At 32.7% G+C, this 26,763-nt stretch overlaps 1 protein-coding gene across 2 annotated transcripts in view; it reads left to right on the plus strand.

The window, feature by feature from the left end:
* The window catches only part of Zbbx (zinc finger B-box domain containing), a 149,493-nt gene that overhangs the window by 94,890 nt on the left and 27,840 nt on the right, over positions 1-26,763 (plus strand). Inside the window, exons 15-18 of one of the 2 annotated variants that reach the window (XM_015494322.2) lie at positions 4,471-4,772; positions 12,805-12,958; positions 17,514-17,630; positions 23,998-24,255. In XM_015494322.2, the coding sequence (XP_015349808.1) occupies positions 4,471-4,772; positions 12,805-12,958; positions 17,514-17,630; positions 23,998-24,255 (831 nt within the window). The remainder of the gene's footprint in view (positions 1-4,470; positions 4,773-12,804; positions 12,959-17,513; positions 17,631-23,997; positions 24,256-26,763) is intronic. The other variant, XM_048814366.1, reaches the window with a different exon arrangement.

Genomic DNA, 26,763 nt, shown 5'->3' on the forward strand with positions numbered 1-26,763 from the left:
ACGCTGAGCCCTGAAGACCTGTGCAGGCACAGTGGCTGTTATTCCTGTGCGGGAGCAGCTGTTGGGTGTCCTTTAATAACTCACAGACAAGCAGCATTCTCCTACTTAAATCTCAGGTCATAGAGTGACACAGAATGCAGCCTGCCTCTAGCTGGTCATCTTAGATCTCTTTAAAGATATTTTTAAAAATTTATTATGGAGATCCATTTTTGGTTTGCATCAAACCTGAGCAGAAATTAGAAAGAGTTGCTATATGTCTTTTGTCCCCAAATATGCACAGCTTTCCTCACTGTCAACCTTCCACACTAAAAAGCTCATTTCTTTGTAGCACTGTAAAATATTCTGTTGTACATGTATATGCTTATTTATCCATTGACCTATTGAAGGATGTCTTGATTGCTTCCAAACTTTGAGTATTATTAACAAAGCTTCCATTAACATGCATATGTGGGTAAAAACCCATTATACATAAGTTTTCACCTCATGGGAAAATACCAAGAAGGATGTTTATTGGATCTCATGCAAGAGTATGTTTAGTTCTGTATGAAATTGCCACTGTGTCTACCAGAGTGGCTATACTGTTTTACATTTCCATGAGTATTTGACAAGAATTTCCATTGACCTATATCCTAATCTATATTTGAGGTTTTCAATGTTTTAGAGTTTTGCTATTGTAATTATTGTGTAGTAATAACTCATTGTTTTGTTTTCAATTTATTAATGGCATATGAGGTTGAACTTTCTTGGTGTGCTTATTGCCTTCTGTATATCTTCTTCATTGAGGTATCTGTTTATAATTTTGTCTATTTTTAAATTGGTTACTTTGTTATTCTTCAATTTTAAGAGTTCTTTGTATATTTTGGATAACAATCCTTTATCAAACATGTCTTTTACAAATATCTTCTGTCAGTCTGTGGATTGACATCCCATTCTCCTAAAAGTATTTTTTCATGAGCGAAAGTCTTTAATTTTAATGAAGTTCATCTTATTATTTCTTTGGCATTGTGTCTCAAAATTTATTGCCATATGCAAGATCATCTATGTCTTATTCTGTGTTTTGCATTTTATATATAGGTCTATTCTCCATTTTGAGTTCATTTTTGTGAAAGTTGCAAAGTCTGTGTCTATGTTCATTTTTTTTCTTGTGTGGTTTTTCTTGTGCACCACCATCATTTGTTGAAAAGACAATCTTCTCTTCAATAGACAGTCTTTGCTCCTTTTTCAAAGATTACTTAGTTTTATTTATTTATATATTCTGGGTCTTGTGTCGTCTTCCAATGATCTTTTTATCTATTTTTACCAATACCAAGCCATATAATTATTGTATATTTATAGTAATTATTGAAGTTGGATGGTGTCAGTCCTCTAACTGCTCTTTCCTTAATATTGTGATGCCTCTTTGGGTTTGTTTTCCTCTCCATAAAAACTTTAGAATGAGTTTGTCAATAGTCACCAAATTAAACTAGGAGTTTTATTGAGATGACATGAAATCTACAGATCAAATTGGGAAGAATTGACATCTTTAAATATTGAATCTTCTTATCCAGAAACATGAAATATTTGTCTAATTAGTTATTTGATATCTTTCATCAGAACCTTATAGTTTTCTTCATACAGACATTATACATATTTTATTAGATTTTTATCTAGGTATTTTATTTTGGGGGGGAGGGGGTTGCTAATATAAATGGTCTTGAGTTTTCAGTTTTAAATCCAGTTATTCATTACTAGTTTATAGGAAAGAGATAGACTTTTATACTTTAATCTCATATTCTGCATCCTTGCTATAATTGGTTATAAGTTCAAGCCTGATTTTGGGTGATGGTGATATTTTCAGAATTTTCTACGTAGACAATCAAGTCATCAGGGAATAAAGACAGATATCCTTATCATTTAGTACTTTCATTTCCTTTCCCCATCTTATTGGATTAAGTAGGAATTCTAGTACAATGTTGAAAAGGAATGGAAGGAAGGGATATTATTTTCTTATTCCTGATCTTAGCAGAAAAGCTCTTGTTTCTTACTATTAAGCATAAGGTTAGTGGTTAAGACATTTGGAGATGTTCTTTATCAAATTAAGGAAATTCTCTTCTCTTTTCAGATGGCTGAGAGTTTTTATCATGAATAGGGGTTAGATTTTGTCAAATGCTTTTAACAGAATGCTTCACTATGATCATATGATTTTTCTTCTTCAACCCAAGTGATTCATAAGAATAATTGGTTGTTGAGTATTGAATTTTAAGACACATAATATTTATAACACAATAGGGCTTTTTTTGTGGGGGGATACCAAGAATTGAACTCCGGGCACTTGATCACTGAGTCACATTCCATTCCTATTTTTTTATACTTTATTTAGAGACAGGGTCTCACTGAGTTGCTTAGCACCTTACTTTTGCTGAGGCTGGCTTAGAACTCACGATCCTGCTGCCTCAGATTCCAGAGGTGCTGGAATTGCAGGCATGCACCACTGCACCAGGCTTTCCATGAATAGACTAAGTTAAATATTTAAAAGGCTTCTTACATTGCATTTTAAACATTATTAAAAGAATATTTTTTCACTTTTTCAATGACAATGACTGTAGTAGAATTTTAAAACCTTAAAATATTATTGAAGGTAGTTGTAGAAAATTCAACATAAGAAATGGCTTCTTTTTCTAATGAAAAATCAGATAATTTCTATAAAAATCAGATAATTTTAACAGAGAAGTATAGTACTACTGTAGAAGCCTTAATAATGTTCTTATAAAAGTATTTTTCTGATGTACACATTATTTATTTCTCATAATATTTTTGTGATATTTAAGAACTGCTGTAGTCAGAAGTGAAAGTTCTACATACCATGTGTAATTACCATGAATGTAAACATTTGAACATAACAACGAAATCTTTTGGAATGTAAAGCAGAATTCACATTATTGGAGAGATAAGTCTAGTCAAAGCCTCTACTATTTTAGGTAGTCTATTTATAGAGATATTTGTTTTGTAAAGAGAGTAAGGGATAATGAGATAAAGCTCTATTCAATACCAAAATAGCATATGTACTTTTATTTATAATAAAAACAAAGGAATGCAAAAATCATTAAAGAATTGTCATTCTTCAGAAAGTCTTAACCAGTATTTCACCACTCTGGCTGTGCTTTATAATCACCAGAAGAATTTGGTAGGGGAAGGGGGGAAAAAAGGCCAGCGCTTGAGTTTCACCTCCAGTGTCTGATTTAATTGGTTTGGGGTCAGGCCTATACACAGTCAGTTTTAAAGAGCACCTTCACATGATTCCATTGTGCAGTAGATTGAAAACCAATTATCTACACCAAGTGATTTATTTAAAGAAGACTTAATGAGGTGGGTGACTAATATGATCTCGCTCATTTTGTAACTTTCTGGAGGAAGGTGTCCCAGCTACACATTTTCTGTGCCTCCAAATGCTGCTGTTCTTTCACTGGGTAGATTTCCCTTTGCCCTCTCCTTATCACTAAGCATGCTAGGGAAAGGAGGTAAATTGTGGACTGTGGGAGGCTGACTAGCACGTGACTGCGTCTGTCTCCCCTTCTAATTGGTGTGGCATCATTGTCATAAGTCACTCTGTGATCTGGTTGCCTAGGTAACCCAGAAAATTGCCCCAATCTTTTAGGGTGCGAGCCACTATGTCTTTGTGCATGGGCATGCCTTCCTATAGCCCCATGGGTGGAGCTATGCTCACCTATTCCTTTGTAATATTACCTCTTGCCGGGTTTGGGATAGAATGTTCCGTGGAAACATCCTTTGTGTATCCCCTTCTCTTACTGTGCCTTTGGGTGTGGCCTACCCAGATGTCAGTCAACCTGTTGATAGCAGACATCATGAAGCTAGACTCAGCCCCTTGAAACCTGACCCCTTGCCTCATTTGAATAGCTTCTCCTCAATAAAAGGGGTCAGCATGTGCTCTCTGTCTCTTTCTGCGGACCCTTAAGGTCAGAGGAGCAGTCACACACACCCCCACTCACACAAAAAGGTATTTCTGTCTCTTGTGTGGTTATTTCGCGCAGCCCTGCAAATGGCATCCCTGGGTGGGTGAAAGGTCTGAGTGTTTAGGTCGATGGGACAAAGCGACAGTGGACAATGGTTTCATTTGCATTAATTCTTATGAATTGCAGTTGGAAAATCTGAGAAGAGATGGGGAAATGGGAACTGAACTGCAGACCAAAATAAAACTTTGCATTAATTTCAAGATTTCATTGCAAAAATAACATCTTGCCTCCTTCTATTAGTCCCATTACTAATGTTTGCCTGTATAAATAAATTATGATTGCCATTTATGAACATAAGTATAGTAAAAGTATTTTCATGCTGAACCAATCAGGAAAGAAATTTGGATAAAAGAAGGCTTTATTGGTAAAATTTTTATCACAAAATTTCTATTTTATTAACATTTAAATTAATTAACTTATTTGAATCTCTTTACTTTTTATAAATATGTGTTTTCAACAGCAGGAACTTCATATGTAGATTTTGACAACGTTATGGATCCTGATGTTTATTATCTCAACATCGGAAAAATAGGGGAAAACAGCTCTTTTAAAGGAAATTTCAAAGACAAACAGATAGATACAGAAAGTAACCAAAAGTCTGATGATTCCTGTACATCTCTTGAGAGGAAGGATTCCTTGACAAATATAGATTTAGATAAACATTCTGTTGAGGAGAAATTATCTCAACACATCAAAGAATCCTTGGAATCTAGCAATCTTCATGAAAGACCAAACTCTTCTAAAACTACAGAATCACCACTGGTAAATTTCTATTATGTTTATTATATTAACATTAGTATAAGGAATTTTCATAGGAAAATGTCACTTTGACATAACATGTTTTCAAATGCTATTTTCTATTGAAGTTAAAATGTACTGCCTTTTATTATCATGTGGTGGCTGAAGAGTAACTCATGTGAAGAATAAAACTCAATGACTTACAGGTCAGAATTTTAAGGCCCACCTCATATAAGAGTGCTATTGCTTTTACAAATGAAATTCATTCTTACAAATAATATAATAAATCCTACAGGTTTTGTTATATCTTGGTCAAAATGAAATAATGTAGATACATAGATAGAACTAATTTCTGTGGTATAATATAAGGGAAAGAAATTAATTCTTTAAGAATTAGGACTAATAAGGAAATGGTGGTGGAGTTTTTTTTTTTTTTTTTGGTCTGTTTCTTCTCAGAGTAGAAAAACATAATGTAGCTCATTATTTTATTGTTGCCAGATTTTAAGACTAAAATTTATTCCTTAATGATATATAGTAGAGGTTTTCAGTAATTGTGATTATTAATAGTAAATTCTTTGGAAGTTGGGTTATCAAACATTTTCATAATCTTTAATAATTATTTAAGATATATCTCCAGAAACCTAAACTGAAATAATAACCCTAAGTACAGAAGAATGACTATTTGGGTTGCTGTTACTTTTCTTGGGCAATTGGCTTTCTCTGCCTACTTTATAACTTATGTTGTTTCTTTGTAAAATGAGAAATTGAGACCTCTGAAAAAACTTAGATCCCATTGAAATAAAATTCCACATGTGTATGATTTTGTCAAAATGGACCCAACTACTTATGTATAACTATAATGCTCTAATAAAAAAATGCTTAGATCCCTAAAGGAATGCATCAGAAGAAATAATCATATGTATAACAAGATGAAAGGAAACTGATATATAAGATTTGGGGTAGTTCAATCAGTACAACTTCTATCATGAAAAATGAAAATCTCAGGCATTCATTTAGTATAGGTCTTTGTTTATATAATTTTAAAATTTTATTTGTTCTTTTTAGATATACATAACAGTATATTGTATTCTCACATATTATACAAACATGGAGTATAATTTTTTCTAATTAGGATCCCATTCTTTTTTTTAACATTTGAATCAGATGGGGTATAATTTCTCATTTTCTGAGTGTTCAGGTTGCAGAATCACAAAGTGTTGGTCTTTATATACCTATTCAATATATTTGAAGTCTCCAAGTTAAGAGATTAATGTCATTGTCAAATCATTCCTATTAATAATAGACTTATGTATCTGATAGAAGTAAATCCCAATGTCTTCTAGAAAGACCTTCCTATAGTTTATCCAACAATAGAATTCCCCAAATAAAGTTCCACCTTAGAAGAGCTTATATCCCCAATTTACAAATGAAAACAAATGATCACTGCATGAATTTCAGCAAATAAAACAGAAGAAAACCAATTTTCCAATTACCACACAGGGTATTATGAAGGTGACTTGGTAAAACCTGCTCATACGGGTGGGTTATAGGAAAAGCATCCTAGCATACAGAGCCTGCTCATACGGCTGGGTTATAGGAAAAGCATCCTAGCATACAGAGCCTACTCTTTAGTTCTGAATAGTAAGTCTGCCTAACCTACCAAGTTGTTGTCACAATGTTCTGGAAATTGGGTCCTTGGAATACCAATTTCAACTTAGTGATACTTAGACAACTGCTTTAGCTCTGAATAATAATCTCCTTTGTCTCTGACCAAGAAGTCTTGCCAGAAGATAGGGTAAAGATTTGCAAAGAGGATAAATTTCAGACCTTTCACGGTTCTTGAAGACAAATAGAAAGAGTAAGTTGACAGAAATAAATTTAAGCATATAAGTAATTAGAATAGCTGTGAACAGATTAAAGTGTGAACAGATTAAATTGTATAATCTGAAGTTAGATACAGATTCTAAGTTTGGATATACAAACAATCTAGATGGTTGTTTTAAACCATAATCTTATTTAAAATTAAACATGAGGAAAAGTTTGAGAGTAAAGAAAAGCACTAACTTAAAAAAAATAATGAGAACTTTAAGATAATAAAAGCATTATCTTAAATAAAAGCAAAGGGGATTACAATGTATATAAAATGAATTATTTGTCAGGAAAATTAAATGAAATCTGAACTTGTAGGTATCTATTAATATAACCTCAGATATATTGTAGCAAAAATGGACAAAACTACATAATATCACTGACAGACCCATCAAACCAATAGGATTTTTTTTAACTTGAGAAAATTTGAACAATGTAAATCAGCTTACAGGACAAAGTATTAACCCTGTAATAATTAGAGAATGTGTATTCTTTGCAGAAACACATAGAACATTCACAAAATACAGCTTTATAACTCATTGCCAAAACAAAGCTACAAGGAAAGTCTCAACAAATCCTAAAGAAATTATATCAGACACTGTGTTTTTCAACCACAGTAAAATAAATTATAAATTGATAACAAAATGGTAAGAAAATTAAACACAATTCAAATAAGTTTGGATTAAGAAATAAATTTTAAATATTTGACATTAAATGTGACCCCAAACGATACGCAATTAGCAGAAACCATACTTCAATTTTTGCATGTTGTCCTTTTTCTGGATATTTGATATGATATTTGTTCACAATACTAGGTAGTGACCTTGAGCTGTAGCTCAAAGTTAGTTACTTTACATTGTGATGTGTTGCTAAGCTATGATGTTTGTCAGGTTACATGTATTAAATGCATTTTCAACTTTATAATATTTTCATTTTAATGGTGGGTTTCTTGGGATGTAACTATTATAGTTTATGAAGCACATGTAACCATAAATGCAAGAAAATATAGAGTGAAAATTAATGAGTTATGAACCTGACTCATAAATAATAAAACAATGATAATTAACCAAACTCAAAGATATAGAAAAAAATAATGATGTTAAGTACAGAAATTACTAAGACAAAAAGTGATAAATAGTATCAGTGCAATTAGAAGCTGTTTTGTAAAAGGCTAAAGTCTACCATATTAAGACTACATATTATGTTTGGACATGTTGACCAAAAAAAAAAAAATGAAGAAATTACAAATAAACAGTATATGTTAACTCAGAACAGTGAATGATATAATGTTCAAATTGTTAGTTACTTATAGCATTAAAACAGTACTTTCAAAAATTTTGAAAAAAAAGCTAGATGTTTTATAAATATGACTTAAGTGCTCAAGTTTGGAGCTCAATATTCAGAGGACTGGAGTGGGGAGGTAGGACATTTGAAGTGGTTAGGTCATCATACAACGTGAAATTTCTCACTAGATGACTTTCTAGCCTCCACAATTTTAAGAAATAAAATTATTTTCTTTAAAACTTGCATGTTTTATGATATTCTATTGTTGTAACACAAAATGGACTAGACACCATAAAAGCATTTCAACTAGCAGACATTCATCTATTGTCTTCTTAACTCCTTTCCTTTCATAAAAAAAAAAAAAATTAAAAAAAAAGTAAGACATAGGTTAAGTTTTGGAGGTAAATTTTAATAAGCCATTAAAGAATTGATAATTTAAATTATTCAACCTCTTATGAAGAATAGAAAAGAAGAGAAAATTCCCCAATTATTTTCTGAGGCTAGTATAACATTAATAGAGAAACTGGGAAAAGATTATTTTTCCAAAATACAAATTTAGATGTCATAAAATAATAGCAAACCAAATCCAGTAACTTATGTGAAAAAGGAACTCAATTAGCTTTTTCTCAAAAATTCAGTAGCTCAATGGATGTGATAAAGCTTTTGATAAATTAAAAAAAAATCAAATCATTAGTAAAGTACATCTCCCATAATGCTAATAAAAGACATTTTACAAATACCACAGGTAATATAATCATTGGTAGTCTATATAAAATGCAAACCAATGTACCAGTTAAAATGAAGGAAAGGGAACTTCTATCATACACATGGATACAGATCAAAAATATAGTGTAAACATATAACTGTGAAAAAATACATAGAGTGTAAGTGTGACATTTTTTCTTTCTATACTTGGGGTTGAACCTAGGGACACTAACACCAAGTTACATCCTCAACCCTTTTTAAAATTTTTTATGTTTAGACTGGGTCTAAATAAATTGCTGACCTGGCCTTGAAGTAACGATCCTGATCCTCTTGTCTCAGCCTCCTGAGTAGCTAGGATTATAGGAGTGCCAGAGAACCTAGCTCAGTTTTTGCAAACATTTAAGGTAATTGTAACTTTTATGAATACACTCAAAAATGATAGTAATCAGAAACATGCACTGGAATAGGATATGTTAATGTCAACATAAATATCTACAAAGTCTAAAAGGTTTTGTGGTACAAATATCTGGAGCATATTAATTTGACAAAATTATGTGTCATACATTTACATTTTAAAAGTACTTCACAATTAAAACAAAAATTTTACAGTGTTACTAACTGTCGTTTGATTCCTGAAATTACTATTATAAAAATGTGCTTTTTGTTAAGGTGGTGAGTGATTACATAATTGAGTACAGTGATTTAAACATAGTAAGTATTCAGGAAGTCATTATTGAAATTTATGAAAACATCCTCAACAGATTTATTTGAGAGCCTAAAGAGAATTTTTTAATATTATCCATCTGGTTGTTAAAATGATTCAGTGTAGCCTAACTGTCTTGATTTTGGCTTAGTACAACATGTTTATTCCTTAGCTATTTTTCAGGAAGACAGTAGTTACCCACAATTTTAGGTGAGGACAGTCCCAAGTCCATGTCATCAATAGTCAGGTGATGTTTTGGAGAGGACTACATATTCCTTTGCCCTCATATTTCCAAGGGGAGAGAATAAGCTTCACCTGAAGGAGACTGCAGTTTTCCAATGAACCATGCCAGTGAGTTTCCCCAATCTTGTAGTCAGTTCTCTCCATGGAAAAAAGAATAACTTTAGTGGTTAGGGATACTAGAGTTTGATATCATCAGGACAGGGATATTGCCTTAAAATAATTTAACTCATTATTCTGCTAAGGTATTTCCTTCTCTCTGTACATGTATATCAGTCTCCTTTTGTGTAGGTATTTGCATCTGTTTCAGATGGCAATCTCCTTTATTTTGACCTCTTCTTTACCAGTAAGTTCTCAATGGTGTCTTATCCTTCCCTGCTTCTGTTATCCATGTCTTCCTGGATAAATTCACTGTAAAAAGCTTTCCCTTTAATTCCTTTCTGTTCAATAAAACAGGAATAAGGAAACATGCATGCCTATTAGGCCCTGCCCATTTTCCAATCCAGTTTCCAAGGGAAGTGGGTTACTAATCCAGTAGGTAGTTAATCCAGTAACTTGTATCTCATCTTCACTTCCTACAATTAATCATGGTCTGTCAAGAAAAGCTATGACTTATATTGCATCCCCAATTCCCAGCAGTGTTCTTTTACTTCTTTTATATGAGCATACCATCCTATTTGATTGATTTAGTTAGTTTTTTTTTTTTTTTATTTCTGTGATCAAAAGACCTGAGAAGATCAATGTAGAGGAGGAAAAGTTTATTTGGGGCTCATGGTTTCAGAGGTCTCAGTCCATGGTCCACCAATCCATTGTTCTGGGCCCAAGGTGAGTCAGAACATCATGGTGGAAGGGCATGTTGAAGGACAGCAGCTCAGGACCTGGCAACTAGAAAGCAGAGAGAGAAAGAACTCCATTTACCAGTGATAAAATATATACCCTGAAAGCTGCTTCCCTGTAAGATACCTCCTCCATCCACACCCTACCTGCTTACAGTTACCATCCAGTTAATTCATATCAGTGGATTAATCCACCAATTAGGTCACAACTCTAACCATCTAATTATTTCATCTCTCAGTGTTCTTGAATTGTCTCACACATGAGCTTTTTGGGGATACCTCATATCTAAACCACAACATCAGTTTATAAGGTTTATCACTAAGTTTAGATATTTAGTAAAAGGTATATATTGTTTGGGTACATTCTAGTTTTATTCCATTTAACATTTTAAATTGTTCAGAACATAATATATTCTGACAAAACCTAGATCACTTAACAATCTAGAAAAGCATGTAAACATCTGGGATACATAAAGTTCTTACCAGCTTGAACCTGCTGAAATTATCAAGCACAGCGACTGTGGTAAAATGGCTTACGTGGTGCTTGTTTATTTCAATTAGGTCAGTCTGAATGTAGTTCTGGACTGTAGCAAAGTAGTTGTATGTAAAGCCTGACTTTTTCTCATGGGGGATATTGGATTGAAAAACTTATACTTTGTTGGAAGAATCTGTCAAAGAATTGTAAAGGAGTCTTCAACAGATTTAAGGGTCTGCAACTTGATAATTGCTCTTCTATAAATAAAATATTTTAATGCACTCCAACATAATTTTAAGTGAGGAATAAAAAAGTGTAAATAGTTTCATAGAAATTATCTTCCACTTAATAGGATTCAGACTGAGTGGCCCAGATTCTGTCTGAGCATCTTCCAGGAGATGGCTGATTTCTACAATGGGTTAAAGTGTTGGGTCACAGCAAGAGAGAGCTCAAAGCTGTAGACATACAAAACAGAAAGTGACCAAGAGGGGAGCTGTAAAGTAAGCAGAGCTTTCTAAAGTTGACATCAGAAAAATTGGTACTTCATAGTTTGCAGACCCAATTCTTGCCCTTGAATATATTCACTTTCTTTTCAACCCTAATGATGAGACCTGGAGTGTTTTTTTAAAATCTCCTTTTATCCTAGGAGAGGCCATTCCCTAAGCAGAAATTACTTAGGTATCTATTGTGTCCAGAAGAAAATTCATGTTCTTGATTAGCATTTCCTGACACCCAAATTGAGTTGTAAGGATCTTAATTTCCCTCTTCAATTTTCATGAGGTAGAATTTTCCTGAGGAATGAAGGACTTACTGGTAGCTTTGGGAAAAACATGGACCCGTCAGAGGTCCTTGGTTCTGGATTCATGGCTATTAATAGTTAGCTTTGTGAGTTTAGACAAAACAAAACATAACCTTGTATAACTTTCCCTATATGTAAAGCAAGACTTTTTAAAACTTCCAGATTTGCAATCGTATAGATCTGAAGGAATTCTGTTCTGATCAATATCTGAGAGTCACAAAGATGTTCTGAAAAGAATGGATTTAGATTTGTCTTTGAATGGCATGTTTTATTGGTCACTAGCTTCGTTTTATATTTTCTCATTTATATGATTTGTAAATTTGCAAAGAGTTATAGCATTTGCTTTGTATTCTTTAATCCCTTGAAATAGGCTATATTTGGGCATTAATTAGATTCATCAGGGAATTTTTAAATATGGAAAGTCACTGTGATTATATCTTAAGCCATCTATAGCTCTCACTTTTGATTTGCTAATATGCTTCCTACTATATTCATGTGTTATATTCAATCACAGTTGTATCTTATCCAAGAATAAGAACATATACAAAAACAGAATAATATGGTGATGGAATAAGCCTTGGTTTCAAATTAGCAAGGCCCATGTTCAAAGCCCAATTCTGCTAGTTTATAGCTACATAAACTTTGTTAATTACTTCTCATTTTCTTGCTTGTATATTTGCCTCAAGATGAGTGTTTTGTTAACTTGGATTTTATCCCTGACCATTGTCAGATCAGACGTATTTTCCCTGGTATTTTACTTGCATCTTTGAAATTATTGTATGTATAATATACTAGGTCAATCGCACCACATATGAAAGGAACTCTGTATTCCAGACAATTTAGGTATGAAGACATGGAGAGAAGAAAGTAAAGAAGGGAGAAAGGAAATTTTAATTTTATTTTATGATATTCATTCTCCTTGCATTGATGACAGCATTCAGATAATTACTATGATTGTGGTTTATATACTCTTCAGAACTTATTATCTATTAATATTGTGTTATTTATGTCTCCACTGTTAGAACTTAATGAGAGCATAATTTATGCCACATAGTACATGGTAAGATGTTTGATGAATGAATGCAGTTCTTTGTTATAATAAAGAAGAAAATAAACTTAATTTTGTTGAATATTTTGTTTCCTAGTTGTTACAAGAAATAGCCCTCAGAAGTAAACCTACAACTGAACCATATCAAGGACTTGAGAGATTCTTTACTTTTGATAAAAATGAAAAACTCAACTTAATTCCTTCTTATAGTTTAGAATGCAACCATTCCAGTACTAGGATTACACTTGCAGGTAAATTTGGACATGAAATCAGATGACGTATGGACCAACCTAACAAATCTCTAACACACTTTTTAAAAACAGTCTCTTGTCATTGATGGAAATACTGGACAATTCTATGCAATGAATAAAATAACTTCCTTTTTGTCTCCCTAAAATAATTAGCTCAGTGTGAGTTACTGTATGTTTACACCTAATGCTGCTATCAAAATTTGGGGAAAAAAAAAAATCATGACTATCATGAAATTGGGGAAAGATTCTTTTCAGAGTTTAGAGTGTGGCCTTCACTATATTATAAAATAATGTAAACCCTCTGAATTACTTCATCAGCTAAGTATTATAGGAAGATCCTTAAATTTAATCTTAAAAACAAGTCTTAAAATCTTCTGTGAAATTACTGAGACATAGCTATAATTTCCTTTTTTCTTTAATCTTCTGTATCTCGGTAAAATACACATCACTTAAAATTTAGCATCTTAATCATCTTTTAGCTTACAGATCATTGGTTCTAAATGCATTCATAATGTTTTACAACCTTCATCAGCATCCATCTCCAGAACCCTTTTCTTCTTGTAAAGCTGAAACTCTACACTCATTAAACAATAACTCCCCATCTTCTCCTTCCCTCAATCCTTGACAATCATCCTTCTACTGTTTTTATTGTTTTGATTATTCTTTTATTGTTTTGATTATTATCCTTCATTCACATAAGTGGAATCATGCAGTATTTTTTTTTTATGTGTGTGTGATTGGCTTATTTCACCTTGCATAACATCCTCTAGTTTAATGCATGTTGTTGCATGTATCTGAGTTTTCTTTCTTTAAAAAAATAAAATAAAATATACAAAAGTGAGGATAGAAGGTCTGAATTAAGCTCTCTCATTCCAGCTTTTTTATTAATTCCTCCAAACTTCCAAGACTCTATGGGACATAGTTTGAAAGCCACTTTTTAGAGAAAAAGGCTTTTAAAAATTCTGTTTTATGGCTGGATAATATCCCATTGTATAGTTTACCACTTTTTTTTACCCATTCATCCATCAGTGTACTTTGTGCTGCTCCTGCCTTCCACTGTGGTAAGTAATGATGCTGTGAACATGTATGTGTACAGGTATCTCCTTAAGATACTGCTCTCATTTCTTTGGGGGATATACCCAAAAGTAGAATGGCTGGATCATATGGTAATTTGATTTTTAGATTTTTGAGGAGTTACTATACTATTTGCCACAGTGGCTGTACTATTTTAATTATGTAGAAAATGAGCTTAATGTTGTTGATTTTATTGATTCTTAGTTATTTACATTTCCATCAACAGTGTTCAAGAGTTCTAATTGTTCCATATCCTTGACAACTAGTATTATTTTTGGTTTTATGGATGATAGTAATCTTCCTGAGTCTTAGGTGGTGTGTCTTTGTAGTTACTTGTAGTTTAGATTTACATTTCCCAAATGATTCATGATACTAAGCATCTTTCCACATGCATATTAGTCATTTGGATGGCATCTATGAGGTGATATCTATTCAAATCCCTTGCTCATTTTTTTGGTCAGGTTGGGTGTTTTTTGTTTTGTTTTGTTTTGTTTTTTTGAGTAATTCTTTTTTGAATTCTGGATAGTAATATTATTTGCAAGTTATTTTCTCTATCATTCTGTGACTTGCTTTTTTTTTTGAGGAGGTGGGGAGTACTGGGGATTGAATTCAGGGTGCTAATCCACTGAGCTACATCCCCAACCTTTTTAGTTTTTATTTTGAGACAGGGTCTCACCAAGTTCCTTAGGGCCTTGCTAAGTTGCTGAGGGTAGCTTCAAACTTGTCCACTCCTACCTCAGTCTCCTGAGTTCCTAGGACTATGGATATGCTTCATCATGCCCAGCTGGTAGTATTTTTTGGTGAAGAATTTTTTTTTTTCTTAATGTTATTTTTGTCTATTTTTTTTCTTTTGTTTCATGTGCCTTTTATACCAAGTCCAAGAAATCATTTCCAGATCCAATATTTTGAAACTTTGGTCCTTGTTTTCTCCTAAGAGTTCTATAGTTTTATTTCTTAGATTTATATCTTCATCCATTTTTAGTTAATTTTCATAGTTGATATTAGATAAAAGTCCACATTCACTCATTTGCATATGGATTTAAGGTTTTTTAGCACCTTTTGTTGAATAGACTGTTTTTTTCTCCATTTAATGATTTAAACATTGGTGTCAAAAATTATTTGACTAAAAGAATAGATTTTAAGTGTTTTTACCAAACATAAAAGTACAGGTTGTGTTAGGGATGTTAGCTGCTTAATGATGAAGTGCTTGCCTGGCATGTTTGAGACCCTGGTTTCAATTCCCAGTTTAGGAAAAAAAAGGTATGTATTGTGAAGTAAGGCATATGTTAATTAGCTTAATTTTATCTATTTCACAATTTATTCAACTTCAAAGAATCATATTGTGTACCCTAAATGTATTCAATTTTTGTCAACTAACAACAATAATTTTGCCATGAGGGTTTACTTCTGGGTTCTATATTCTCTTCCATTGGTCAGTACAACACTGTTTTGATTACTGTGTCATTATAGTACATTATAAGATCAGGAGGTATCTTTCAGCTTTGTTCTTGTGTTTCAAGATTGTTTTGACTATTCAGGGTCATTTGTGATTCTATATGAATTGTAGGATGGGTTTTTCTACTTCTGCAAAAAATATCATTGAGCTTTTGGTAGGGATTGCATTTAGTCTATAAATTGCTTTTGGTACTTTTGACATCTTAGCACTACTAGGTCATGTCCATGACTATGTATTTATGTTTTCTTTTATTTTTTTCATCAATGTTTTCATTTTTCATTGTGTAAAGGTTTTATCTCCTTGGTTGACTCCTAGATATTTTATTACTTGTTATGGTAGTATAAACAAAATTATTTTCTTAATTTCTATTTTAGGGTGTTCATTGCTAGTATAAAGAAATGTAGTTGACTTTTTAGCCTATTTTGCTGAGTTCCTTTATTATCTCTATTTAAATTTGTGTGTGTGTGTGTGTGTGTGTGTGTGGAAATTCTAGGGTTTTCTAACAAATAAGATCGTATTTTTGAACAGAGATGATTTTATGTCTTCGTTTCTGATGTGGGTGCAACCCCCCCCCCCGTCTTTTTCTTTTTTTTTTTTTTTTTGCCTAATTTCACAGGATATATTTTACTATATTGAATAGAAGTGTTGAAAGCCAGCTGTCCTTTACTTGTTCCAGAGCTTGAAAAAAAAAAATAAAAGCTTTCAGTATTTCACTATTACACATCATGCTTTTTTTGGGTTTTCATATGGAATGGATTATGTGGTGGTAATCTCTAACTCTTGCTATTTTGCTGAGAGCTTTTATTGAAAGATGGTATTGAATTTTGTGAAGTATATTTTACACATCAATTATTCAGTTAAGGTTTGGTGTATTACACTGATCAATGTGATCGATGTTCATATGTTAAACATTCCTTATATTCTAGGAACAAATCCTGGTCATGTAGTATATTCCTTTTAGTGTGCTGCTGAGTTTTGTTTGCTAGTATTTTGTGGACGATTTCTTTCATCACTGCTTGTAAGAGATATTGGTCTAAATCTTTCTTTTCTTGTAGTGTCTTTGTGTGGCTTTGGTGTCAGGGTAATGCTGGCATTATAGATCTTTGAAAACATTTAAGAAGGATTGTTATTTGTTCTTCTTTAAATGTTTGTCTGACCTCACCATAAAGCCATTAGGTCTGGGATTTTTTCGTGTGTGAGAAACTTTTTTTTTTTTAATTACTGACTCAATATGCATGTATATATTCAAATTTCTCATTTCTTTCTTTCTTTTTTTTGGTACTAGGGATTGAACTCAGGGCCTCACACATGAGTGCTCTGCCACTAAGCTACACACTCAGCCATTTTTTATTTTTTATGTTTTTTTCCAGCCATTTTTAAAAAATATATTTATTTGGTTGTAAATGAACACACAGTACACAGTATCTTTATTTATTTTTATGTTGTGCTAAGGATTGAATCCAGTGTCTCACACATGCAAGGCAAGCACTTTACCACTGAGCTACAGCCTCAGCCCACACACCCAGCCTTTTTTAATTTTTTATTTTGAGATATGGTCTTGCTAAATTGCCCAGGCTTGTCTCAAGTTGTGCAATTCTCCTGCCTCAGCTTCCTGAGTTTCTGGAATTACAGATGTCTATCATCAGGCCTTACTTCTTGATTTTGTAATTTTGTTTATAAAGCTGGATCTTGGTGTTTTTTATATTATTTCGTTTTCTATGTGTTTAAACATGTGTATTCATGTGTAAAGTATTATACCTTATGTTGTATTTTTTATCTTTCAAAAAATATTTATTTCTCTTCAATATGCATGATTATATTTGCAATTTTAGTTTACTTTTTCTTTTTAATCAAGATTTATGAATTTAATGGTTTTTATGAGATTCTTTATTTCATAATACATCTTTTTAAATATGTATTCCTTAATTCAGATGAATATCGTTCAGTAAGATAATATAATAAACCAATCACATTGATTTGCCTAATTCTATACTTTATATTATTTCAACCATTTTTCCATTTCAGGAGATAGAGAATGGATCCCAGAAAGTAGCTTAAGTGTACATGCTAATAATGCAGTTGCCTGTGGTCTTGTGCAGAGTTTCCAGTCTCTTTCATCAAGTGTATACAAGCAAAAAAAGGGTAAGGCTGGATACAAGGTAGCGATGCCATCTTTGTGGGTCATTTTATTTTATTTTTTTTATTTTTATTTTTTTTTTAAAGAGAGGGGGAGAGAGAGAGAGAGAGAGAGAGAGAGAGAGAGAGAGAGTTAGTTTTTTAATATTTATTTTTCAGTTCTCGGCGGACACAACATCTTTGTTTGTATGTGGTGCTAAGGATCGAACCTGGGCAGCGCGCATGCCAGGCGATTGCGCTACCACTTGAGCCACATCCCCAGCCCTGTGGGTCATTTTATTTAGTATTTTTTTTTCTCAGCAGTTTACTAGGCACCTGAATATTAGATTTTGCAATTATAATTATTTTAACTAAATGTCCTAGAATTTTTCTTCCAAAAAAACCAAACCAGACCAAACCAAACCAAACTAAAACATTGAGTAAGTAAGTATACATATTATTTCTCTCAAAATCATGAATTCTAGTCTTAGCTGTTTTCTGCAACAATGTGTTAGATAACACTATTTGCAACTTGCAGCTTAAGATAGTCTATCCTGAGTGATCCTTATAAAATACACACTGAATTTCATAATGCACTCAGGAAGCAGTATATTCATACCAGATTTCTTGTACTCTTGATTGGATTTAGCCATATGTAAAACAAATGTCCTAGATTAAGATTATTCCTTAGAACTGGTTTTGCAAGTTGTTTTGTTCTAATAATTGCTGTATGTGTTATCCATGGGATTTTGATTTCAAAATGATTTCATGGTTTTTACATAAGATGATTTTGACATATCGAATGATCATTGTAATATTTTCCTAATGTGTGCATCACTAGCATTATTATGTCATTTCTGTTATTCATTTACACCTGCTTAAAATATGTTTGCTTTACTCTGTACTTGGCATAAAGTTGCAGTAGATAACTCATGAATTAAGGCAATTCAATGCACTGGTGTTGAGTATGTGAACACTATGCTAGGTCCTGGGAATTAAGGGATACCTAAGTCCTCCTGATAGACCTTAGGGAGCTTACAATTGAGGAGGAATCCTTGACACAGTGAGCTAATTGCCTTGGTTTAAAGACTCTCTTAAAACCTGATATTTAATTACATATGATTTGTTCACGTATATAAGATTTATATGGCTCTCTTGCCCGAAACCCTATGATTAAATCTCTTGGCTAGCTGAGATTCCTTCAATATGCATTTATGTTGAGAATCTGTCAGTTATAAATGTTTTTTTAGAAGAAAAACCATCCAGTTATGATAAAAAAAAATTGGCTCTATAATTAGGTACCTATTCTCACATCAAATTCCAGAGAAGCTTCAAAAATTCTGGTAACTTCTATCTGAGGCAATCAGAAGGAACTGTTTTAAGTCACTATATTGATAAAAATAAATTCATAATGCATGCTATGAAAAATTTGTTACTAAGACAAATTTTTAATAAATAGCCAAACACTTTTAAGTATTTAAAAGTATTTAAGTATCAGTTTGGGCAGATCAGTGTGTGTCAATAATTTGCTATGAAAATCCTGGTGATACCCTTGTCTCTATGGCCTGAGATTCTCCAACCTCAAAGTGAGCATAATCAACTGGGAAACAGATGTAATGCTGATTTCTGTATCTCACTCTTAGTGATTCTGATTCATTTAGGCTGAGGTAAGGCCCTCAAATTTGAATTTATCAACAATTAATTGTAATGCTGATATAGATACTTCAAAATTTATATTTTGAGAAACAGTTGTATAAATATGTAAATGCATAAGTGATAAATTTATAAAAAGTATGAATAATGTAATTTTTTGAAATTGATAGGTAATTAATGATAGCACATACTGTCAGTAATAATATATATTTGCATTTTATTTAGGAATAGAGATGATGAATAATGACTGTCACTGAAAATATAGATATGCAAGATGTTAGAGAGTATGTGACATTTTAGTTAAGTCTTTAAAAAGTAATAACATTTATCAGTGAGGGGAGTTGCAAAATGCCTTTCTGGACAGAGGTAGTAGCCTGAAATAAAATAAAATGTTCCGGAAATATTGCAAGTTATAGAAATCTTATATTCTGAACTGATGCCAGCATAGAAAGGGATTCCAATTTTTCTAAGATTTTAAAATTTGTGACTGTATATACATTGTAATACTTATGTGATTAGCAACAAGTACATTGATACTCTCCACCCCCTGCTAAAAGTTACTCCTCTTCCACCCCATCTTCCTGTCTCTGTATATAGCAAGGGCACCCAAAACTTGATCAGGCCTGAAACCTAGGAGTCACCTTGAGTGGCTGCAGCTTATTCATAGGCAAATCCTGCTGATTTCAGCTCCAAAAGCCAGCACAAACCTAAACACTTCCATCTCCACTGCTCAAGATAAGCCCAAGCCAGTTGCCTGTCATCTCTCACTTGTCTCCCAATTTCGTTTTTACCCCTCCCCAAACCATCTTACTATGATTTCTTCTCATCAAATTCTACTGTTTGTAGTCAGTGAGTAAATTGTTTATCCTTACAGTCATAAAATTATTTATATTTATAGTTTGTAGGAAGTGAAACATACTTTCAATAAATTTAAAACTTAAATAGCATCGCATGATTTTCCTGCCTAAAAGTATTCCAAAACTTCCCAAGAAAGGTAGAAAAAAATTATATTCATTCTACGCATCACACAGCAATATATGAGTTGGTTACCCTTCTCTCCTAACTGCATATTTTCTACCCTGTAGCCAAGTGGATCCTCTCTGTTCTTAGGTAGGTCATGCCTTTCTTAGTATATTCTAAAATATGCTTGTCCAGGATGCTCTGCTGCAACCTTTCACTCCATCCTTGGACCTTTCTTCATATGACTGGTTCTTTCACCAGTCTTAGTCCCGATTTTACCTCCTTAGATAGGGCTTTCAGTAGGCTATTTAACTCTAGTCTCTTGAGTCCTTCTATTCTTTCTCATAGAACATATTACAGACATTATCTTATTTGTAGGGTTTTCTGCTATCCCCACCTTGCTTAGAAAAAAAGCAAGGACTAGTTAGTCTTCTTGTTAGTGTGCCTTCAATGTAGAATGGGGGCTAGAACCTTGTAAGTCTTCAGTGTGTATTTCTGAAAGAGGGAAATAGGATAGAAAGCTTGAGTATTCATTTGGAATGAAATTTGAGGGTAGGGGTAATGTCTCATTCACTTTGAATACCCTGAATTAATTAACTCAAAGAATTAATTAACGATTTTATAATTGACTCAGGCTGAGCATTAATTCACAAGTTCTCAGAGTTTAAGGAGATTTAAGACATTATACTGTTTTATTCCTTAATTTTATAGGTGTGATATGGATTACTATCTGTGTCTAGGTCATAAGCTGATTTCTAATTCAGTGAGATGTGACAATGATGTTCTTAGCTCCTTAGCTTAGCATTTTTTTTCAACTAAGCCAATACTACTCAATAAAATTTCCTTATATTTTCTAGAACTCTTAGAAATTGAATTTCTGTTTGTTTGTTTGTTTGTTTTTTAATGTATGAACGCTCAGCAGTTTACATAATGGAACAAGAATGTCAATGGACAATGTTTTGCCAACTTTATTCAGGCTTAAAATAATGTGTTCTTTGACATATTTAGTAACATATTTTGGTAGCATATTTAGTAACATATAATTATTTGTTACTAAAATGCTACCCCAAAAGCCCGTTGATATGTGTTTTATCAAGTTCTAATGTTATATTTAGAATTGCAATAATAAAGTGCCGTATTAAATACTATTCAAGGAGTGATTCCTATTTTATATCTATCTGCATTTTTATGCCCATTAACTAATACCACTGTATTTCATCTCATCAATATTCAGCATAGTTTAATTGGTAATCATGGGACATATATTCTTTAGCTAACACCGAGAAAAATTAATTTTGTTTTATTTGTGGTTAGCTGAGATTGGCATGAATCATTTTTTAGATTATATTGCCCATGATGGCACAAGTTTCTCTAAAAGTAATTTCTTATGTTTGTAATCTACAAAGTAGGCTATTTTTTATTATGGAGTGATTGCCTCAACAGTGGCATTTTTCATTAATGCCAGTCAATGTGTCAATCCTTAACCATAGCAATAATATTAATAAGCTTGCAAATTAAATACTAGAAAGAATGACATGTTTTCCTAAATGAACAATAAGTAAACAAAATCAACAACCAAACTGGGACTCCTTCTATCTCATCCTGTGATTTGGTTACTTTAAATTACCCTTGAACATATTTCCAGTAAGAAATATGGTCTGTCTATTTGCTGTGTGTTAAGCATAAGTCTGACCCATCCCCTGTGTACCTTTTCTCTCTTTTGGGAACAATTAGCTTCAAATACTGTGGCAACCAGATGTTGTTGTAAGAATTCAGCAAGTGTTGTGCTCTCCTGAGTTTTCTGAAGGGCATCTACATTATTTTAAATTATTCTAACTTCATATTTTTCTGAGATGGAAGAAGTCCAGTTCTTACTAATAGTATCATCTTTTTGTTTGTTTTATTTTAATAAGAGTACTAAATTTCTTCAAGTTTTACCTTGACTGAGAAATATTATAATACAGGAGAAGAGTGTGGTTTACCCATACTCCCAGGTCCTCTGAGTTCTGTATAAATTTCCTCTGGTACCCACTGGCTTCCATATAAGAGCGACAAGCTTGCATGATGGCTGTGAACGAAATATCCATTCTTTGCAATATAGCACATAAAAGAGGAAACCACTTCTAAATTCACGTCATTAAAATAATTCTTTAGAATATTTATATACATACATATATTTTAAACATATACGCACATTTTTTATTAGTTATTTTTCTTCAGAATTGTTTCTGAGCACAAACACACACAAAAGGGCCAGAAGCTTATTTTAATTTATTCCTAATTTTATTCCCACAAAAAATATTTTAAAAATTAATTTCTTCAATGTTCATTAAAATTGGTGCCCTTTGGAACTTAACCTCACTCAGCTTTAATTGCTTAAACAATTACATACTGCAACCAAATGCTTCTTAAGGTTAGCTACATTCAAAGTAAGTTTTTCCAGCTAAGGAAAAAGAAGATGAACTCAATAGTCATTAAATGTTTTATATAGGATGACTGAATGTAGCCACTTTTTTGAATTTTGCATTTTCCTTTGAATCAACAAGAGTGGGCGTAATGTTACATAGCATATGTTCAGTCAAATCATGTTTTTCATGAGAATGACAATTGCACTTCTTTAAAAAATCTAATATTTTACACAAAGCCAGTTTGTGTTAAGAGAATGCAAAATGATTACCATAAATATGTTAATAAATAAATGTATTTATGTTTACTATGAATATATTTCTAAATCAGAAAAATAATTTAGTACATTTAAAAATTTACCGATGCTGTGAATTTTTTAAATCTGTTCTTGAAAATTCCCTTGGCCTTTATTAAAGAGTATTTTGTGAGAAATACAAAATTACAAATTAGTTATGTTGCATAGGATTTGAAAGGATTCTTTTCCCTACTATTAAAAACAAAAGCAAAACAACATCAACAAAAAATGCTTAGTGTTGAAGTAACCAACTAAACCAAACTTTTAAACAGATAAAAGAGTGGTCATCTTAGTTGAATAAAGTAGTAACCTGACTTAGGTCTGTGCTTCTGGAATTTGTAAACTAAAGTACCCTATAAGGCAATGGAAAGTGAACTGTCAGAATACAGAGAAAAAAGCACATCGGAGATACAGGTCAGACTTAGTACACAGCAAACAGATCAGACTTCTTATAGGAAAATTATAGATGTGATCTCACTTAGTTTAAAAACTGTGTTTTTCTAAAATTTCACACAGATTTTGTATATTAGACTGTTTAATCTCCATATTTTTAAATAAAAGAATAGATTACACACTGTCAATACAATTGATTCACTAGGAAGTGGCCTCATGTTCATCGTAGAGGTTGTTTTCTCTTGTGAGATACATACTTGAATTTGGGATGGACTAGAAGATTGTGTGTTGTGCTGGTCTGAAGTTGACTTGTTTTATAGATATTTTGCTTTAGTGATAGTGACATCAATTTGCTTCTAAATATTAAAAAATAGGGAAAATACTCAGAAGGTTTTTTTTTTTTTTTTGGTCTTTGTGACAGGGGATGAAAATCAACAGTCAGTTTTCGCATAATATTTGAAATCCATTTTTTGTTTGTTCATTTTGTTTTGGTCTTGGGTTTGAGCCCAGGGTCTTGCCTCATGCCAGGTAAGTGTTCTACCATTGAGCTATATCCTGAGCCTGATTTTCTCATAAAATTTGTTGCATTATATTCACTGCTCTGTCTTCAGGAAGCTGGTATTTTATATTGCAAAATACTCAAAATTTTAAAAACAGTTGATTGGATTCTTTTTCTTTTTGTTTTAGGCCAGAAGTCACAGAGACCTTCAACAGCAAATTTACCACTTTCCAACTCTGTTAAAAACAGCTCCAACTGCCTTTCATCCTCTCAGCCTCGACCAAGAAGTGCAGCTGTTCGATCATTATCTAGAGCTGCTTCGGAAATTTTAGAAATTGAATATATTGATATTACTGGCCAGAATGAACCTTTCTTAGATAACACAGCTGATCAACAAACTTTAGAGAGTTTGGAAAAAGAATTAGATGTGCTGAGAAATCATGCAGGTAATGCTTTTATTTTTTTCTTCACTCTAGATAATGTTAACTTTGTCCTCTGTTACATTCTTCACCTTATTCTTAAAAACAAGCAAGCAAAACAGGTCATTCCTTTCTTTCTTCAGCTATCAACTTTGGATACATCTTGCTAACACCCTGAAAAAGTTCTAAAATGCATTGCTGCCCAGTCACAACAGAGATGGTCCCCTAGCAAACCAAGTGCACAGCCAAATTGTGGCATAAGGATCTCTGTGTATTCAGAAAAATCAAAACCAATACTAGACATATTTCTCTTTCTACAAACCCAGTGAAGGTTTAATCACTCTAGCTTTAAGTAAAACTGTTGTCCAATACCCTTGTTGAAAATTGAGCCTGTTAGAACTTTTAAAGCAGTGCTTCTGTAGCTTTAAAGTATTCATAGATGCCCCAGGGGATCTTGTTAAAATGCAGATTCTGATTGAGTCCTCATTTCTGGGATGGGACCTGAGATTTTTCACATCTAACAAGTACCCAGATGATGCCAATTTTGCTCTTTAGCAAACCACAATTTGAGGAGAAATTTTACTTGTGCTCTCTGTTTGCAACCTCAATGGGGATAGTCTTGCCAATGGTGACCACATTCTTGAATGTGCAAAGGTCTGGTTGAATAACAAAATATCAAAATATCCTCTTATTTTCATCAGAAGGTCATTCACACAATTTGAAGGAAGTCAACCGCAGGTCCAAAAGGTAGGTTAAAATATTCTGTGGTCCTGTGTGTTCTACATTTGCTCTTCTCTTTGTTTCTGTTTTTGTTTTATCCTATTTAATGATCTCTTTCCTTACTTACCTTTGAAAAACAACCTTGCTGTTTTTCTGAAAAAGATATATCAGCATTTGAAAACTGTAAGCAATAAAAAATACAAAAAGAAAGCTAAAACACCCAAAAAACTCACTACTCTTTATTATAATTAATACATACTAGTTGTGCAAATTGATAGGATTTACTGTCATAATATTTCCTTACATGCATATATCACCCATCGATTGTACCCATTGATTGAACCCCATCTGAGGTTCCTCTATCCTCCCTATACTCCTATTTTACCATCTTTCCCGACTTCCTTAGCCCTCTTCCCAGTACCTTGTAGTACCTCTTCTGCTTTTAGGACTTTTTGTTTATTTGTTTCTGTGTGTGAAAGAAAACATGCAATAATTGTCTTTCAGTGTCTGGCTTCTTTTGCTTAACATGCTATTTTTCCTCTTCCACTTAAATGTCCAGATATCATTCTTCATATGATGGAGTAATTCCTAGGTGCTATTGTGAATGGTGCTATAATAAACATGGTTGTTCGGGAATTTTTGTTTGTGTTGATTTCATTTTTCTTTGGATATCTATCCAGAAATGGAATAGCTGGATCATATATGGTAGCTCTGTTTTTAGTTTTTTGAGAAACCTTCATATGTTTTTAGCAATGGCTGTACTGAATTACAATCCCAACAGTGTGTATAAGCATTCTTTTTCCTCACATCCTGGCCAGTATTTGTTATTTGTTACTTTTTTATATAATAATCATTTTAACTGGGGTAAGATAGAATCTCATTGTAGTTCCATTTGCATTTCCCTGATGGCTAAAGATATTGAGTCATCCTTTCATGTATTTGTCATTGGTATCTCTTCTTTTGAGATGTGTCTATATCATTTGAGATTGTCTTGTTTTTTTGATTTTGATATTAAGTATTTTCAGTTCTTAATATATTATAGATATTAATCTTCTGCCAGACAAAGAGCTGGCAAATATTTACTCATATTCTGTAGGTTGTCTCTTCAATCTGTGGATTATTTCCTTTGCTATACAGTAGTTTTAAAATTTGATGTAATACCATTTGTCATCCTTTGCCTTTGTTTACTGTGCTTTTGGAGTTCTAGCCAGGAAACAATAGCCTGAACCAGTATCTAGAAATTTATTCCCTAGTATGTTCCTCTAGAAGTTTCAGAACTCAGATCTTACAGAACTACCTTTGATCCATGTTGACCGATCTTTGTACAGGGTGAGAGATTGACCCCATAGGTCAATTTTCAATCTTCTATATGTGGGTATCAGTTTTCCCCATACCATTGGTTGGAGATCCTTTTTCTATTATATGTTTTTAGTAGCTTTGTCAAGATTAAGTTAGTTGGTTGTGGATATGTGAGTTTATTTCTGAGTTCTCTACTGAGTTCCATTGGTCCATGTATCTGCTTTTTGTGCCAGTATCATGTTGTTTTTGTTACTGTGGATTGTGAAATCAGGTGTTGTGATACTTCCAGCATTGCAATTTTTGCTAAAGATTACTTTGGCTATTCATTTATTTCTACTTCTGTATGAACTTATGATTGTGTTTTTCTAGTTCTGCAAAAAATGCCTTTGGAATTTTGATAGGGATTGCATTGAATCTGTAGAGCACTTTGGGTAGTGTGGATGTTTTAACAGTATTAATTCTCTCAACCCATGAACATGGGAGGTTTTCAGTCTTTTAATATCTTCTTCAATTTCT

Source organism: Marmota marmota, unplaced genomic scaffold, assembly GCF_001458135.2.
Source record: "Marmota marmota marmota unplaced genomic scaffold, marMar, whole genome shotgun sequence".
NCBI lineage: Eukaryota > Metazoa > Chordata > Mammalia > Rodentia > Sciuridae > Marmota > Marmota marmota.